Source organism: Phoxinus phoxinus (genome assembly GCF_949152265.1).
Source record: "Phoxinus phoxinus genome assembly, chromosome: 15".
NCBI classification, from domain to species: Eukaryota; Metazoa; Chordata; class Actinopteri; order Cypriniformes; family Leuciscidae; genus Phoxinus; species Phoxinus phoxinus.
The window spans coordinates 3,558,521-3,577,181 of record NC_136890.1 but is presented as its reverse complement, the minus strand read 5'-3'; the positions used below and the strand labels follow the sequence as shown (position 1 = coordinate 3,577,181).

The window sequence follows — 18,661 nt, the reverse complement described above, 5'->3', positions numbered from 1 at the left end:
TGACGCTGAAGACTGACAATCCAGCTTTGCATCACAGGAACAAATCAAACTGTCTGCATTATATGTGCAGTAATGAGGAAAATTATATGCAATTACCATTAACCCGTGCAGAAATTCAGGCCCTGATAAAAGATCAATGCTTGCCGTCCGTGTCCTGATACACACACTCTCTCTCTCTCTCACTCACACACACTATATTGCCATGCAGAATATCACAGTGCTGTGCTGTATAGATGAGACTAAACATCTCTCGACCTCAAGCTGTGGTGTAGAAGTGACTATTTTACACGCGTGTTGCTTGTACACACAAGACATGGGTGTGTGGTCACTGGTATGTGTGTGGTTAAGCAGCGCCTGTATGTTCAGTATATATGTGTGTTTGTGTGTGTGTTTGCCCTTTGGCTGACTGTGGTGTCTGTGTTTGCAGTGGCACTCACTATCTCGAGAGGAACAGGCCAAATACTACGAGCTGGCCAGGAAAGAGAGGCAGCTGCACTCTCAACTCTACCCGGGCTGGTCGGCCCGAGATAACTACGTGAGTCAGGCCTTCAGGATCCGCTACACACACACACTCATATATACACTAACACACGCACGCATTCTCTTTCTCTCTCTCTCTCTCTCTCTCTCTCTCTCTCTCTCTCTCCATCCCTCACTCTCACTCACACACACACTCACTCACTCACACAAACATAGATACACACACTCAAATACACTTTCTCACACACTCACTCACACAAACACAGATACACACACTCACATACACTTTCTCACACACACACACACACACACACACACACACACACACACACTCTCAGATACACTTTCACACATACACTTTCTTTCCCCTCTCTCTCTCTCTCTCTCACACACACACACACACACTCACGTACACAAACACAGATACACACACTCACATACACTTTCTCTCACACACACACACACACACACACACTCACTCATTCTCACACACACACACACACACACATACACTTTCTTACACACACACACACATATACACTTTCTTACACACACACACACACACACACTCACTCTCACATACATTTTCACACACACACATATACACTTTCTTACACACACACATATACATATACACTTTCTTACACACCCACAGCCTTACGCTCACATTTGGCACTTTCTGTGAATACGGTTCACTTTGGCATCCCGTGACTTCTTTTACAAAACACAAATGCTGTGTTTGGTTGTCCAACCACAGGTCTTCTGAAATCATATATCATAATTTTTGTAATAATTACAAAAAAGTAACAACCTTAGTTTTTATTTTCAAAAAAATACCATTTGGAGCTTTTCTACAGCACGACAGAAGCAAATATTCTCATTACATTTTAACACTATCTGTGATTTTTGTATCACTTTTGCACGAAGTCCCCATCAGTTAATGCATTCATTAACATTAACTAACAATGAGCAAAATATTTGTCATCATTAGTTAATAAAAATACAATGCAATGAACATTGCTAGTTCATTGTTAGTTCAGTTATTAAATTATGTAATTAACTAAATTAACCTTATTGTAAAGTTTTAACACGAACTAACACTGAACATTCTTCTAAAGAATGTATTGATCTTAGTTAATATTAATTCAAACATTTACGTGAACCCATTATTAAAAATCTAAAATTGTATCTGTTAGTATTATTTAATGGATTTGAGCTATCATGAACTAACAATGAGCAGTTGTACTTTTATTAACTAACTAACAAAGATTAATAAATATAATGTAACAAATGTATTGCTCATAGTTAGAGTGAGTTAATGCAGTAACTAAAGGAAACTTATTGTAAACTTATTAGTGTTTCTTGCAAAAGGATCAAATAAAACGCGTTACTGTAGTAATAACTATAAATTATGCATATGCAACTAACCCTAACCCTGTAGTAAGTACATGTTGTTAATTAATAAAGATGTAAAAATGAAGTCGCACCTCCTTTCACTGATCAGGTGTGATCCTACTTTGTACCCTATTCATGGAGATTGGATTATTATAATAAAATTGCACTGCTTCTTCACTTAAAACAAACCTACACACACTGTATTATTGACTTCCTTCTGTATTTCTGACACTATCTCTGTTTCCATCTCTCTCGCCCTCTCTCTCTCTCTCTCTCTCTCTCTCTCTCTGTGCTCTCCAGGGCAAGCGGAAGAAGAGGAAGAGAGATAATAAGACAGACTCAACAGCAGAGGGTGAGGACGGACACACACACACACACACACACACACACTCTTTTCTCACTCTCCCTGTGTGTTTGTAATAACCCACTCTCTCCTCTGACATGCAGCTTATGAGGTGCAGTGCTAGCGCAGGTACAGTACGACTGAGGCTCGGGCCGTTCACACAGGGTCATCGCTCACACACACGTGTTTTCATCCATTAGCATTCTTTCCCCCTTAGAATAGGACTTTATATCTCACAATTGTGAGAATGAAAGAAAAGAGAGACAGAATTGACCGTTCGCAAAAGCCACGCCCCTTAGTTATTGTTACTACGCCCGTCAAACAATTGAGAACCAGACACATGGCTGGGTTGAGCTACATACATTAAGTGATTGGTTTTGGAGTAATGCAGCAGACATATCCTCCAAGGCACGACAGAAAGTATAGACAGAATAGCGCACGGGAGCACATGCACTAAACAGTTTTGTAAAATTATATATCAATCATTTTTATTTGATCATATATCATTTTACAAAACTGTTTTGCGCATGTGCTCCCGCGCGGGCTATTTCAGTCACAACAACACTGCAATCAGAGGACGCGCTGAAACCATCAACTATCCATGCTGTTCTCTTCATAACTCGTAGCCGACTGAGAAGGACATATTTGTGTAAATAAATAGTTGTGCAACTGCGCGAACTTTGTTTTGAAGTTTAATGTTTGAGTTCCAGAGGAATTTGTGACTGTGTACCTGTTAAACCACATCTAAGTTTCGTAATTAGTAAGTCCGTGCTTTTTCTCTTTTTTTCTCTCTTGTTTGCTGACTGATGAGGGGCCGCAGTGCCGTAGTGAAACGGTGTTTGTACATGTAGCCTATTTTTTAATAATAGTTGCAAGCAATCATAAAATACAGCAAGTTTTAAGCCCGTGCAGACCTCACTGCCATAGGCGCATCGTTGCACTATCTTGCTGAAATCGGAATGTTTGACGGAGGTCCTTCTCCTTAGTTACAGCTGCTGAGCTAGGATTGGACGAGAACCGTTCGAGGGCGGGGTTTTGCGAACGGTCAATTGCAAGATGTAAAGTTGCAATTGTGAGGGAAAAGTCAGAATTATAAGATAAAAAGTCTCAATTATCTTTTTTATTTTTTATTGCGTGGCGGAAACAGACTTCTTATCCTCACCAAGGATGCATTTATTTGATTTAAAAAAAGAAAAACTATATAAATAGTACTATTATGAAATATTACAATATAGAATAACTCTTTTATTTTAATATATTTTAAATTAAAATGTATTCCTGTGATGCAAAGCTGAATTTACAGCATCATAACTCCAGTCTTCAGTGTCACATGATCCCTCAAGAAATCAGTATAATATGATGATTTAGTGCTCAAGAAACATTTATGATTATTATTATTAAAGGGGTGGTAAAGTATGATTTCACTTTTCTAACTTTAGTTAGTGTGTAATGTTGCTGTTTGATCATAAACTACATCTGCAAAGTTACAACGCTCAAAGTTCAAAGCAAAGGGAGATATTTGCTTTTAAAGAAAAGGACTACAACAAACGGCTGGTAGGAACTACACGACATTACTCCCGGGTTAGTGACATCACCAACCCTAGAATTTACATAAACCCCGTGTGAGTCAGCTCAAACTTTAGCATCCATCTTTTCACATGCAATAGAAAGTCACTGTGTGCATCTCACAACAGTTCCTATACGAGCGATGTATAGATTACCATGACAGAATATGCTAATTGAAGATCGTTAACTCCACATCAGCAACATAAACTCATCAACTAACCATTCAGAGACGTCCTGTTGCTTCTACATGTGTCACTTCTTCTTGAGTCTCTCCATCTTTGTCTGACTCCGTTTTAACATTAAAGACAGAACAGTTTCTGTCATTTTAGTGTGTCTGCGTGAGGTAATCGCAGCGGCTAACACACACAAGCTCTTGAAGCTCCGCCCCCTGTGCCGGGAGCAGCAGCTCATTTGCATTTAAAGGGCCAGACACAAAACGGTGCATTTTTGCAAACCTCTTAAAAAGTGACAATTTTAACATGCTATGTTTTATTTATTTTTACTGGCACTTCTAATCGGTGTAATGCATCCTTTGACCAGTAGTGTTTTATATGTGCAGTGAATCCGTGCGGGTTTAGGACAGATATGAGATATAAGAGTTTGTTACGCACTGTTGTGTGAACGGCTCCTCGTCAGCGTTCGTCAAATCGACACATGACGCCATTTCCATTCTGTGTTCAGCATTGTGTGGGTGAATCTCATGAAAACTGCCAAGAAGAACACGTCAAGATCATATTTCAGTCTTAAGTCAAAAGACAGTGATGAAGTATCTTTTGCATATAGACAATGAAGAAACATGACAATTAAGGACATTTCCCACTGAATTCTCATTAATACAACGAATAATATTGATATAGAGTAACACACTCAAGTTCACAGAGACCGAGACAGCAGAGAGCACTTCCTGTTTGTTTGTTTTTTATTTTACAAACACATAGTGTTTGGTTTTTATTAGAGATCGACCGTTAGTGGATTCTACCGATAACGTTAACTAGGTTGGCCGATAACCTATTAATCAGACAGTTTTTAATATAGATACTGAATGAAAACAAACATAACTCATAAAATAGTTCTGAACTTTATTACAAACATTTAAAAACAGCACTGAACCATGAAAAAGTGTTGTTTTTTATAATAATATAAAAAATATGAATATATTAATTATACCTTGATCATTCATATTAGGTCATAGTTCGTTAACTAATGCTGAGAGAACTTTTAAAATGTTAAAATGTTAAAATTATCAATGAAAAATACTTTTATTAACCTTAGTGAAGGCGAGACACGGCAGGCAAAAACAGTTTTTTTTTTTTTCTGGTCAATTTTGAGATTTTGGGATATTTGTCTTCAATAACATGTCTTCTTTCAGACTTGTGGTGAAAAACAGTCAGAAATACACATTTAGGTCTTTATTTTACTACACTTTGTCTGTTTTTTATCAGCAACCAATCGAGAAAGTAAAAGGGCTGAATGCGCAATCTCATTGGCTGATGATAAATCTTTAAAGCCTGTTTTTTCAAAATGACTTTTCTTTGATTCTCAAAGTCGGAAATCTCCACTTCAGTTGCCTAATTTGCATATTTAAACATTAAATTACAGAAAACTTGTAATAATTTTTTTTCTCATCTTAATGTAGGTAATCAACTGGGAAAGTTTCATGGTGATATCTGCTAGTTAAAAAAAATACCCTATTCACCTGTAGTGTCTCGCCTTAATGTTACACTTGGACTCTTGTAGTAAAGTGATGTCATTTTATATAAATCCAAACAGTCATGCTTAATGATCAGTGTGGGTTTTTGAAGATAACTGATCCAGGAATTGGTTATCGGTGCCGATTAATCGGTAGAACCGGTCAATCAGTCAACACCTGGTTGTTTACACAAATAAACAGTTTTGAATGATGTATTACTCTTATCAGTGTGACCAAAAATGATGGAGTATTGTAAGTCGTTCTGCTGTTATCAGTATAAAATCAAGAGTTCACACCGGCGCCTCGTGTCATTTAGTAAGCGCTCTAACCAGCTTACACACTCACAAAAGCCCAAACTCTTGGATAATAATAATCATTTATCTAGATTAACATTAGAGTTAGCAGATATGTAAAGTTGTTACTTACCGTATTTTCCGGAGTATAAGTCGCTCTGTAGTATAAGGCCACATTTACACATAGCTGGGTATTTAGAGAAACAAATATTTCCCCCCCTCCGTTTTCAATAATAACATTGTGCACACAACCCGCATAAATACGCCGTCGAGCGCCATCATAACTATGCCAAACCTATGGGCAGTGTAGGGAGAAGGATAAAGCCATGCAAGCCAATCAGAATCCTCAGAATCGACAAGAGAGAACCTAAAACCCCGTTTCTCCCAGTTGACACGGCAACATATAACCGGCGTTTTCAGAAATCTCCACTTTGGCCGGAGTTTTTAGAAATAATCGTTTTCTGGGATAAAAATGGCGTTTTCGTGTAAATGACAGGCCAAAACGCAGAGAAATATCTGCGTTTTCCCATCGTGTAAACGGGGCCTAAGTCGCATCAGCCAAAAAATGCGTCATGAAGAGGAAAAAGACATGTATAAGTCGCACTGGACTATAAGTCACATTTATTTAGAAATGTATTTCACAAAATCCAAGACCAAGAACAGACATTTAATCTGGAAACTTACAGCACACAGAACAACAGGCTGAAGGTGTCCGGTGTGTCAGCGTAACACATTAACAGTTATTCAGCTCCACAACAGCATAAAGAACATATACCTGTGAGGCTGAATAGGCTAAACTAACATTAGCCAGCGAGTCCAACAAGTTACCGGTCAGCAAGTTCACCGAGCTCCCGATCTCACTCCTCAACACTGAATACATTGAGTTCTTCCTCGGTGTCGCTTCTGAACAACTCCGCTAACTAGAGCGCCCTCTCGCGGCTGTAGACGGTAATGCTTTCTCTTGGTTCATCTCAGTCAGTATGAATTAATTTGATATATAAGTCGCACCTGACTATAAGTCGCAGGACCAGACAAACTATGAAAAAAAGTGTGACTTATAGTCTGAAAAATACGGTACATTGAGAATCTAATGTGAACCATTAAGAATACGGGAGAGAGAAAAAAGCTAAAGGCATGGTCGTTCTAGACTTCTTTCTTCTGAGACTGCAACATACGCCTTTTTAAAAAACGGCAATTTAAGATTCAACAAATAGTAAATATAATAATAATATAAATAATAATCTACTCCATTTTCATGCAATCCTGCAGGTTTAAATGTGTTTTTTAATTCTGCTGAGAGTCACGCACCTCAAAATGTCCAGATGAGTATTTGGTGGGAAAATATATAATAATAAAAAAGTGTCTCTAGATGTAATATTTGTGATGATTTCTGTGAGTGTGTCATGACTTCAGTGTTTCTGGGTCCCACAACCCCCTGTTTTCTCCTTGTGAATGTATGTTCCCTGTGCAGAAATGTTATAACAGAGTTCGTACAAGGTGCTTAAAGTGCTTGAATTTGACTTTTTGAAACGTAAGTCCTGGAAAAACCTTGAAAACAGCGATGTGTGTGTGTGTGTGTGACCCTGGACCACAAAACTAGTCTCGAGTCGCACAAAATTATCCATTTTTCTTTTATGCCAAAAATCATTAGGATATTAAGTAAAGATCATGATCCATGAAGATATTTAGTAAGTTTCCTCCCGTAAATATATAAAACATGTATTTCTGTGAGTGAATGCAGCACAATCGTGAACATAAATGCACAACTTTAAAGGAGATTTTCTCAATGTTTAGATTTTTTTTTTTTTTTGATTTACAATAGTTATATCTCGACCAAATATTGTCCTATCCTAACAAACCACACATCAATGGAAAGATTATTTATTCAGCTTTCATATGCACGTATCTCAATTTTTTTTTAATGACCCATGTGACTGGGTTTTCAGGTTTTGTGGTCCAGGGTCACATTTATGCAAAGGTTCTAGAAAAGTGCTTGAATTATTCAAAGACAATATATGTGAAATTAGAGTTTAATTTTATCGATAAAACAATCTTTTCATACATATTCATAATATTCCTCATATCCAAGTATATAATACAGCTTTTATTCTTCAAGTCAATCATATATTAATGGGGGGGGGGGGGGGGGGGATACTATGATAATCTGATCTTTATCATAGTATTCTGTCAATGCTTAAAGTTACTGCAGTCATTGCATCTGCTGCACTTTATTTGTACCATTTTGTTTTATTAGTTTATTTTTGTAGTCCTTGAAAAAGCTAAAAAAAACAAAAACAAAATAGTGCTTAAAGTCCTGAAATTTCATTTTACAGCGTCTGTACGAACCCTGTTATAAATTCTTGCCATTGATGATGTGATTTCTGTCCTCTTTCAAAAAATATAATAATAAATCAGTGTCTTTAAAATATAATATTGTGATGATTTGTATCATGAGTGTATCATGAGGTCCCCAAAACCCACCTATGTTCTCCTTGTGTATTTGTGTTCACTGTACACATTTTGTTCTTTTACTGCCACTGACGAAGCGTTGTCCATCCTCTTTCAGATTTCTCCGCGCGGAACAAGAAGCCGTGCGTGCAGTACCTCCCTCAGGAGAAGATGATTGACAGCCCTGGCTCCTCCCACGGGAGCATGCTGGACTCCCCGGCCACGCCCTCAGCAGCCCTGGCCTCGCCCGCGGCCCCGGCCCCCACACACTCGGAGCAGGCCCAGCCACTGTCCCTCACCACCAAACCCGACCGCCATCACCACTACCCTGTGCTGGCCAAACCCCCCTCATCATCTTCCTCCTCCTCCTCCTCCTCAGGCAGTCAGTTAACTCCGCCTCTTCTGTCTAGGCCACTCCCCTTCTCTTCCCTGCATGCCTCTCTGCTGTCTCCGCCCTCCCAGTACCATCACTCCCATCATGCTTTGTACCAGTCTCAGCCACTCTCTTTGGTAACCAAATCAGCTGACTGACTCTCTTCTAAAGCAATTCTTTCTTAATGTCTTTTAAATAATGCTGTATATTGCTTTTTTACCGTTTTTTTTTTCTTTTTTTTTGGGAGAAATAGATGTCAGGTTAACTTTTTTGATAAGTGAGAAAAGGAAATAAATATTATTATTGGTCAATATTTGATCATCCGCTTTTCTGTTGTCTGTATAAAACAATGTATTTTTTGTAATGTCTACTTTGGAACTGGTTTCTTATTTGATGCATTTATTCAGTAATCTTGTATAATAAAAAAAAAATACATGTATTAAAAACTACTTTTAAAAGACAAGAAGGAACAAAAACATTTAAGCTTGACTGTAATTAATGGTAGTTTTTGGAGTTTAATTCATAGTACTGGCAATTTATTAGACCTCTTTGCAATGACCCCCTCTACCCCAGTTTTGAAGTGTGTGAACTTGATAAATAAAACTTGTAAATTGTTTCTAAAGATGGATGTTATTGTCTTCTTGGGGTTTAGTTTATTAATTCAGTGGTTGTCTTTTTTCCATGTTTATATATTTTGTCTATATATATATTTTCCAGGCATGGATAAGTCATGGAAATAAATAAAAAAGCATTTTTTTTCCCTATCAATAAATATTACTTAATTATTTTCATTATATTTTAAATTATTGGAATGTAACCTTAATTTAGCAGTCACTTAGTTGTAGTTGTTTACCATAAATAAAAAATCATTTATTTGATTAAAAATACAGTAAAAATATTTGAAATATTATTACAATTTAAAATAACTGTTTTCTATGTGCATATTATGTTAAAATGTAATTTATTCCTGTGATCAAAGCTGAATTTTCAGCATTACTCCAGTCTTCAGTGTCACATGATCCTTCAGAAATCATTATAATCAAGTTACATTTAATATATTTTTATGATGATGATGCATGAGCAAAGTTGAAAGGAACAACATTTATTTGAAATATAATTTTTTGTAACATTATGAATATCTCAATTTAATGCAGTGATTTCTTCAAAAACAAAATCTTACTAGACTAAAGTATTTTTGTACTAAATTGCAATAACTTTATAAAAATATATATTTTTTCCTTTCTACTCACTGTATTCAGAAATGTTTGTATGAGGAACAATCATAACAGGGTTGCACTATACCGCTGAATATAAAGTTATTAAAATATAAATGACATTTTTATTTACAACAATTACTTGAATATAATTACAATGTTTATGATTTAAATAGCTGAATGTATAGTCAAAAAGAAGGTCAAGACCATAATAAACCAAAATACTTTTCAGTTTATTAGATAAATAATAGTTTATCTAAACTAAAAATATACGATTATTTCCTCTAAAGTCACGGAACACCAAAATGTGGTATTTTTCGTGGGAAGTGCCTGATTATGTTACCTCAAAAATGCAGGGATTTTATAATCCTGTAAAAACAACATCTAGAGCACAGAACGATGGCATAATAAACTGCTGGAGAAACCCTGCTGATATAAGAGGAATTCGAGTTAAATCTTTAATAGCTGGAATTTAGGCAAACCGCACTGGAAAATAAACAGATGAGCCAGAGCAACAAAAAATTCTGCCAAAAATAAACACGGTTTAAAAAAAAATAATAGACATCTGTTCCTTCCTGGAATGCAAAGTCCCAAAACAACGACAAAAAAGCAGGTCAAACCCTGCCTTCCCGTTTCTCTCGGTGTGTGTGTGTGTGTGTGTGTGTTTTGGCTGATGCTGATGCTGGCGCTGTAATGAAGTGCACGGTAATAGGATGGAGCTCCAGGGACCTCATTAGGCTTTTCAATTAGTGAGAAATACACAAGGTAGAGTCCTCTGCTTTTTAGGGGCTTTAGGAGCGTCCAGAGATGCCAAGAACGCTTCACGTTTCCCTCGCTAGCGGAGGTGACGACACCCTTCACAGACCTCGTATATTCCCGAGGGAGAGACTCGCAACGGGTGTGGGATTCCTCGAAAACCCTCGCATCAGTGCAACCAGAGCCCGTCTACGGAGAGCCTGGTCACTCCCTATTAAGTCTAATTGTACTGAATTGTGGTTGTAGTTCCACCAGAGTTCCACTGGGGGCGATCGCCCGAGTGCAAAATGAATGGGAGTCTATGGAGCTAGACGGCTAAATTTGTGTCTTTCACCCGATTGCCATTGAGAAATATCAGATTTGATTGTAGATTTTGCAAGTTCAACATGGGTTATAGGTCCAAAGTTGAATGAACGAGTACTTATGTCCTTTCGATTTCTTACAGGTTGAGTTGTTGTTGCCCATAACACGCTAGCATTCTGCTAATGAACGCTGATTGGTCAGTGAAGGACTGATTACGACCAGAGATACCGCTTGATGGCATCGTGGCATCCGAAGCGGGACCAGAATGTGTTTACTTGTGTCCGGCTGTCCGCTGTGTTGTGTGTTTACCTGTGTCCGCTGTGTTGTGTGTTTACCTGTGTCAGCTGTGTTGTGTGTTTACCTGTGTCCGCTGTGTTGTGTGTTTATCTGTGTCAGCTGTGTTGTGTGTTTACCTGTGTCCGCTGTGTTGTGTGTTTACCTGTGTCAGCTGTGTTGTGTGTTTACCTGTGTCAGCTGTGTTGTGTGTTTACCTGTGTCAGCTGTGTTGTGTGTTTACCTGTGTCAGCTGTGTTGTGTGTTTACCTGTGTCCGCTGTGTTGTGTGATTACCTGTGTCCGCTGTGTTGTGTGTTTACCTGTGTCCGCTGTGTTGTGTTTGCCTGTGTCAGCTGTGTTGTGTGTTTACCTGTGTTCGCTGTGTTGTGTGTTTACCTGTGTCAGCTGTGTTGTGTGTTTACCTGTGTCCGCTGTGTTGTGTGTTTACCTGTGTCCGCTGTGTTGTGTGTTTACCTGTGTCAGCTGTGTTGTGTGTTTACCTGTGTCCGCTGTGTTGTGTGTTTACCTGTGTCCGCTGTGTTGTGTGTTTGCCTGTGTCCGCTGTGTTGTGTGTTTACCTGTGTCAGCTGTGTTGTGTGTTTACCTGTGTCCGCTGTGATGTGTGTTTATCTGTGTCAGCTGTGTTGTGTGTTTACCTGTGTCCGCTGTGTTGTGTTTGCCTGTGTCAGCTGTGTTGTGTGTTTACCTGTGTTCGCTGTGTTGTGTGTTTACCTGTGTCAGCTGTGTTGTGTGTTTACCTGTGTCCGCTGTGTTGTGTGTTTACCTGTGTCCGCTGTGTTGTGTTTACCTGTGTCAGCTGTGTTGTGTGTTTACCTGTGTCCGCTGTGTTGTGTGTTTATCTGTGTCAGCTGTGTTGTGTGTTTACCTGTGTCCGCTGTGTTGTGTGTTTACCTGTGTCAGCTGTGTTGTGTGTTTACCTGTGTCAGCTGTGTTGTGTGTTTACCTGTGTCCGCTGTGTTGTGTGTTTACCTGTGTCAGCTGTGTTGTGTGTTTACCTGTGTCCGCTGTGATGTGTGTTTATCTGTGTCAGCTGTGTTGTGTGTTTACCTGTGTCCGCTGTGTTGTGTTTGCCTGTGTCAGCTGTGTTGTGTGTTTACCTGTGTCCGCTGTGTTGTGTGTTTACCTGTGTCCGCTGTGTTGTGTTTGCCTGTGTCAGCTGTGTTGTGTGTTTACCTGTGTCAGCTGTGTTGTGTGTTTACCTGTGTCAGCTGTGTTGTGTTTACCTGTGTCAGCTGTGTTGTGTGTTTACCTGTGTCAGCTGTGTTGTGTTTACCTGTGTCAGCTGTGTTGTGTGTTTATCTGTGTCCACTGTGTATTGTGTTTACCTGTGCCAGCTGTGTTGTGTGTTTATCTGTGTCCACTGTGTATTGTGTTTACCTGTGCCAGCTGTGTTGTGTGTTTACCTGTGTCCGCTGTGTTGTGTGTTTACCTGTGTCAGCTGTGTTGTGTTAACCTGTGTCAGCTGTGTTGTGTGTTTACCTGTGTCCGCTGTGTTTTGTGTTTACCTGTGTCAGCTGTGTTGTGTGTTTACCTGTGTCCGCTGTGTTGTGTGTTTACCTGTGTCAGCTGTGTTGTGTGTTTACCTGTGTCAGCTGTGTTGTGTTTACCTGTGTCAGCTGTGTTGTGTGTTTACCTGTGTCAGCTGTGTTGTGTGTTTACCTGTGTCAGCTGTGTTGTGTGTTTGCCTGTGTCCGCTGTGTTGTGTGTTTACCTGTGTCAGCTGTGTTGTGTGTTAACCTGTGTCAGCTGTGTTGTGTGTTTACCTGTGTCAGCTGTGTTGTGTTTACCTGTGTCAGCTGTGTTGTGTGTTTACCTGTGTCCGCTGTGTTGTGCGTTTACCTGTGTCAGCTGTGTTGTGTGTTTGCCTGTGTCCGCTGTGTTGTGTGTTTACCTGTGTCCGCTGTGTTGTGCGTTTACCTGTGTCAGCTGTGTTGTGTGTTAACCTGTGTCAGCTGTGTTGTGTGTTTACCTGTGTCAGCTGTGTTTTGTGTTTACCTGTGTCCGCTGTGTTGTGTGTTTACCTGTGTCCGCTGTGTTGTGTGTTTACCTGTGTCAGCTGTGTTGTGTGTTTGCCTGTGTCCGCTGTGTTGTGTGTTTACCTGTGTCCGCTGTGTTGTGTGTTTACCTGTGTCAGCTGTGTTGTGTGTTAACCTGTGTCAGCTGTGTTGTGTGTTTACCTGTGTCAGCTGTGTTGTGTGTTAACCTGTGTCAGCTGTGTTGTGTGTTTACCTGTGTCAGCTGTGTTTTGTGTTTACCTGTGTCAGCTGTGTTGTGTGTTTATCTGTGTCAGCTGTGTTGTGTGTTTGCCTGTGTCCGCTGTGTTGTGTGTTTACCTGTGTCAGCTGTGTTGTGTGTTTACCTGTGTCAGCTGTGTTGTGTGTTTACCTGTGTCAGCTGTGTTGTGTTTACCTGTGTCAGCTGTGTTGTGTGTTTACCTGTGTCCGCTGTGTTGTGTGTTTACCTGTGTCAGCTGTGTTGTGTGTTTGCCTGTGTCCGCTGTGTATTGTGTTTACCTGTGCCAGCTGTGTTGTGTGTTTACCTGTGTCCGCTGTGTTGTGTGTTTACCTGTGTCAGCTGTGTTGTGTGTTTACCTGTGTCAGCTGTGTTGTGTGTTTACCTGTGTCCGCTGTGTTGTGTGTTTACCTGTGTCCGCTGTGTTGTGTGTTTACCTGTGTCCGCTGTGTTGTGTGTTTACCTGTGTCCGCTGTGTTGTGTGTTTACCTGTGTCCGCTGTGTTGTGTGTTTACCTGTGTCCGCTGTGTTGTGTGTTTACCTGTGTCAGCTGTGTTGTGTGTTTACCTGTGTCAGCTGTGTTGTGTGTTTACCTGTGTCAGCTGTGTTGTGTGTTTACCTGTGTCCGCTGTGTTGTGTGATTACCTGTGTCAGCTGTGTTGTGTGTTTACCTGTGTCCGCTGTGTTGTGTGTTTACCTGTGTCCGCTGTGTTGTGTGTTTGCCTGAGTCCGCTGTGTTGTGTGTTTATCTGTGTCAGCTGTGTTGTGTGTTTACCTGTGTCCGCTGTGTTGTGTGTTTGCCTGAGTCCGCTGTGTTGTGTGTTTATCTGTGTCAGCTGTGTTGTGTGTTTACCTGTGTCAGCTGTGTTGTGTGTTTACCTGTGTCCGCTGTGTTGTGTGTTTGCCTGAGTCCGCTGTGTTGTGTGTTTATCTGTGTCAGCTGTGTTGTGTGTTTACCTGTGTCCGCTGTGTTGTGTTTACCTGTGTCCGCTGTGTTGTGTGTTTGCCTGAGTCCGCTGTGTTGTGTGTTTATCTGTGTCAGCTGTGTTGTGTGTTTACCTGTGTCCGCTGTGTTGTGTGTTTACCTGTGTCCGCTGTGTTGTGTGTTTGCCTGTGTCAGCTGTGTTGTGTGTTTACCTGTGTCTGCTGTGTTGTGTGTTTACCTGTGTCCGCTGTGTTGTGTGTTTACCTGTGTCCGCTGTGTTGTGTGTTTGCCTGTGTCCGCTGTGTTTTGTGTTTGCATGTGTCAGCTGTGTTGTGTGTTTACCTGTGTCCGCTGTGTTGTGTGTTTGCCTGTGTCCGCTGTGTTGTGTGTTTGCCTGTGTCCGCTGTGTTGTGTGTTTGCATGTGTCAGCTGTGTTGTGTGTTTACCTGTGTCAGCTGTGTTGTGTGTTTACCTGTGTCTGCTGTGTTGTGTGTTTGCCTGTGTCTGCTGTGTTGTGTGTTTGCCTGTGTCAGCTGTGTTGTGTGTTTACCTGTGTCCGCTGTGTTGTGTGTTTGCCTGTGTCCGCTGTGTTGTGTGTTTGCATGTGTCAGCTGTGTTGTGTGTTTACCTGTGTCAGCTGTGTTATGTGTTTACCTGTGTTGTGTGTTTACCTTGTCAGCTGTGTTGGTTACCTGTGTCCGCTGTGTTGTGTGTTTACCTGTGTCAGCTGTGTTGTGTGATTACCTGTGTCCGCTGTGTTGTGTGTTTATCTGTGTCCGCTGTGTTGTGTGTTTACCTGTGTCAGCTGTGTTGTGTGTTTATCTGTGTCCGCTGTGTTGTGTGTTTATCTGTGTCCGCTGTGTTGTGTGTTTATCTGTGTCCGCTGTGTTGTGTGTTTACCTGTGTCCGCTGTGTTGTGTGTTTATCTGTGTCCGCTGTGTTGTGTGTTTACCTGTGTCAGCTGTGTTGTGTGTTTACCTGTGTCAGCTGTGTTGTGTGTTTACCTGTGTCAGCTGTGTTGTGTGTTTACCTGTGTCAGCTGTGTTGTGTGATTACCTGTGTCCGCTGTGTTGTGTGTTTATCTGTGTCCGCTGTGTTGTGTGTTTACCTGTGTCAGCTGTGTTGTGTGTTTATCTGTGTCCGCTGTGTTGTGTGTTTATCTGTGTCCGCTGTGTTGTGTGTTTATCTGTGTCCGCTGTGTTGTGTGTTTACCTGTGTCCGCTGTGTTGTGTGTTTACCTGTGTCAGCTGTGTTGTGTGTTTACCTGTGTCAGCTGTGTTGTGTGTTTACCTGTGTCAGCTGTGTTGTGTGTTTACCTGTGTCAGCTGTGTTGTGTGTTTACCTGTGTCCGCTGTGTTGTGTGTTTACCTGTGTCAGCTGTGTTGTGTGTTTACCTGTGTCAGCTGTGTTGTGTGTTTACCTGTGTCAGCTGTGTTGTGTGTTTACCTGTGTCCGCTGTGTTGTGTGTTTATCTGTGTCAGCTGTGTTGTGTGTTTACCAGTGTCCGCTGTGTTGTGTGTTTGCCTGTGTCAGCTGTGTTGTGTGTTTACCTGTGTCAGCTGTGTTGTGTGTTTACCTGTGTCAGCTGTGTTGTGTGTTTACCTGTGTCCGCTGTGTTGTGTGTTTACCTGTGTCCGCTGTGTTGTGTGTTTACCTGTGTCAGCTGTGTTGTGTGTTTACCTGTGTCAGCTGTGTTGTGTTTACCTGTGTCAGCTGTGTTGTGTGTTTATCTGTGTCAGCTGTGTTGTGTGTTTACCTGTGTCAGCTGTGTTGGTTACCTGTGTAAACTTTTTTTTTTTAAAGTACTTTTTTTCATAAAATTGGGAGTTCATATCTCACAATTGACCGTTCGCAAAGACCCGCCCCCCTTAGTTACTGTTGCTATGTTCTGTCCGACTAGCTACGCCGCTCTCACACACACACCATGTTCTCACGCAGTGAAAAATACATCGTGGAGCAGAGAGGAGAATGACAGACAGGACAGACCAGGTTACTTTTGATATTAAACTAAGTCTCACCTTTCAAATTTGGTCATTTTTTAAAAGAAATTTAAGCAATAAATACCTTTTTGTGGCTCTTTAATGTGTCTGACAGATCGCTGTAGAGCATCAGTTAAAGCCGCTCGTGAACCGATCATCTCTTCCTTCTAGTTCATTTATAGCATCAAATAAACATGAATGAACATCAGAAGGAATATTGTTTTAACCGCGGAAATGCGTCAGTACACTCCACTTCTCAAGTTCAAATCCTCCCATGTTAATCTACTAACTCTCCTGACTGCTTTGTCCGACAAAAATGGCGGATTCAGCGAATGGCGGATTATGATTGGTCAGATCGCCTGTCAAACAAACTCCCTGTGAAGGGTCAATTCTGACTTTCTTCCTCAGTTTACTCCTAGCAATTCAGTTTATTTGTTTACGGAATAAAAAAAATAAAAAGGTAATTTCAACTTTTTATTTCATAATTCTTTTCTTGCGTGATATAAACTTCCAAATGTCAAAACGGGCCAAAATTAGACCCGCCGAAGCTCATTTGTGCACAACAACCGCGCTAAAACACTCAGCCGCCCATCATGAACGCAGGTGTGTGTGTACACTGGAATAATATTAATGTGCCATAACTCAGAGAGGAATCTCAACGCTGCGCTTCACACTGGCAGCGACAGCCAATCACGTCGAGTGTGAGGAAAATCCAGCATCATTATCACTAATTGCTTAATGATGTCTTACAGTGTGTGTTGGTTCCCATATGACTCAACTAACAGCACACTGTTGCTCTGTGTGTGTGTGTGTGTGTGTGTGTGTGTGTGTGTGTGTGTGTGTGTGCAGACGGACAGGTTGACACACGTTGAGTGCTCATTTCCCTCTCTGCCCTCAGGTGAGGAACAGACCTGTCAGTCACACACACACACACACACACACACACACACACACACACACACACAAAGGCTTATATTTTATTTTGCTCTGCAGTCATTAGAGAAGCGAGGAATATGCCTTGCATCATCCTGGGCCCTGCGATGCTCTCTAGGGCCCCGTGTGTGTGTGTGTGCGTGTGTGTGTGTGTGTGTGTGTGTGTGTGTGTGTGTGTGTGTGTGTGTGTGAGTGTGTGTGTGTGTACCCTCAGCTCTAGACCCATCAGCCAAATTAAAGGTAATGAGTTGTCAGACAACAGAGAAAGCGTGGCTCCTTAAGGCTATAGGACTCTGAAGCGCTGGCCTATTCTCCATACGTCTCACACACACACACACACACACGCTACGCGACCCACACGAGCCGGGCTGAGTGACTTTAATATGACTGGCCTGTTAGAGAGATTGTCTGCAGAAGGATATCTGTGAGTCGGTTGCTGGAGAAGAGCTTGTTAACTGCAGCAGATCTTCTGTTCTCCGGAACATTATTGCATCGTGTTGCACTTCCTGGAGCTGGCAGACATTTTATTATGAAATGTGTTGAATACGCCTTGCTAGTTTTTTAAGCAGTATTTTTGTTACATATTTTGTAGTAATTTGGGGTTTTATCATTTAAATGTAATCATTTATGTATTTTTGTGCTCATAAATAATATATATTATATTTCATTATATTGATTACTTCTCACACTTTTTCCTTTTTTTCCTCATAACTCTGATTTTGCATCTTGCCATTTTGATTATTATTTATTTAATTATAAAATTATATTTGCATTATATATAGCCTATATATACAATTATGTATATATAAATATAATATTTTAATATTTAAAGATTTTTTAAATGTTTTTGAAAGAAATTTCTTCTGCTACCAAGGCTGCATTTAATGCATTTATTTGATCGAAAACACAGTATTGTTTGCTATGTGAATATATATTAAAGTGTAATTTATTCCTGTGATCAAAGCTCCATGTTCAGCATCATTACTCCAGTCTTCAGTGTCACATGATCCTCCAGAAATCAGTAATATGAGGATTTACTCGCAGTTGTGCAACTTCATATTTGAATCTGTGATGCTTTTTTTTTGAGGATAAATAGAAAGAAAACATTTATTTGACATTTCTTGTTGATGTTTGCATCACTACAGCTGTAAAATCAAATATCAACACTCTTGGAATGCCATATAATAATAATACAAACATTTGTATAATTCAAAATAAAATGTATACTGTACCTAGTATTTAACGCTTCTATTGCCAAATGTTTTTTTTATTGCAGAAATATATACAGAAATTTTACTAAATAAAAATGAAAACAAAAGAACAAAAACAAAACACAGACAAACAACAATATAAGGATAGACGAAGAAAAAGAAAGACCTTATGATTTTAAATATATGTCCTTTGGGTGTGTCGAGTGTTTTAAGGTATTCAGTAA

At 40.2% G+C, this 18,661-nt stretch overlaps 2 protein-coding genes across 2 annotated transcripts in view; both read left to right on the top strand.

The window, feature by feature from the left end:
- tcf7l1b (transcription factor 7 like 1b) overlaps positions 1-9,210 on the top strand; it is an 83,556-nt gene extending 74,346 nt beyond the window's left edge. Inside the window, exons 10-12 of the mRNA XM_079638362.1 lie at positions 428-535; positions 2,176-2,227; positions 8,334-9,210. Coding sequence (XP_079494488.1) covers positions 428-535; positions 2,176-2,227; positions 8,334-8,746 — 573 coding nt within the window. The 3' untranslated portion in view covers positions 8,747-9,210. The remainder of the gene's footprint in view (positions 1-427; positions 536-2,175; positions 2,228-8,333) is intronic.
- LOC307012107 (uncharacterized protein) overlaps positions 1-18,661 on the top strand; it is a 328,649-nt gene that overhangs the window by 204,545 nt on the left and 105,443 nt on the right. The window lies entirely within an intron of this gene.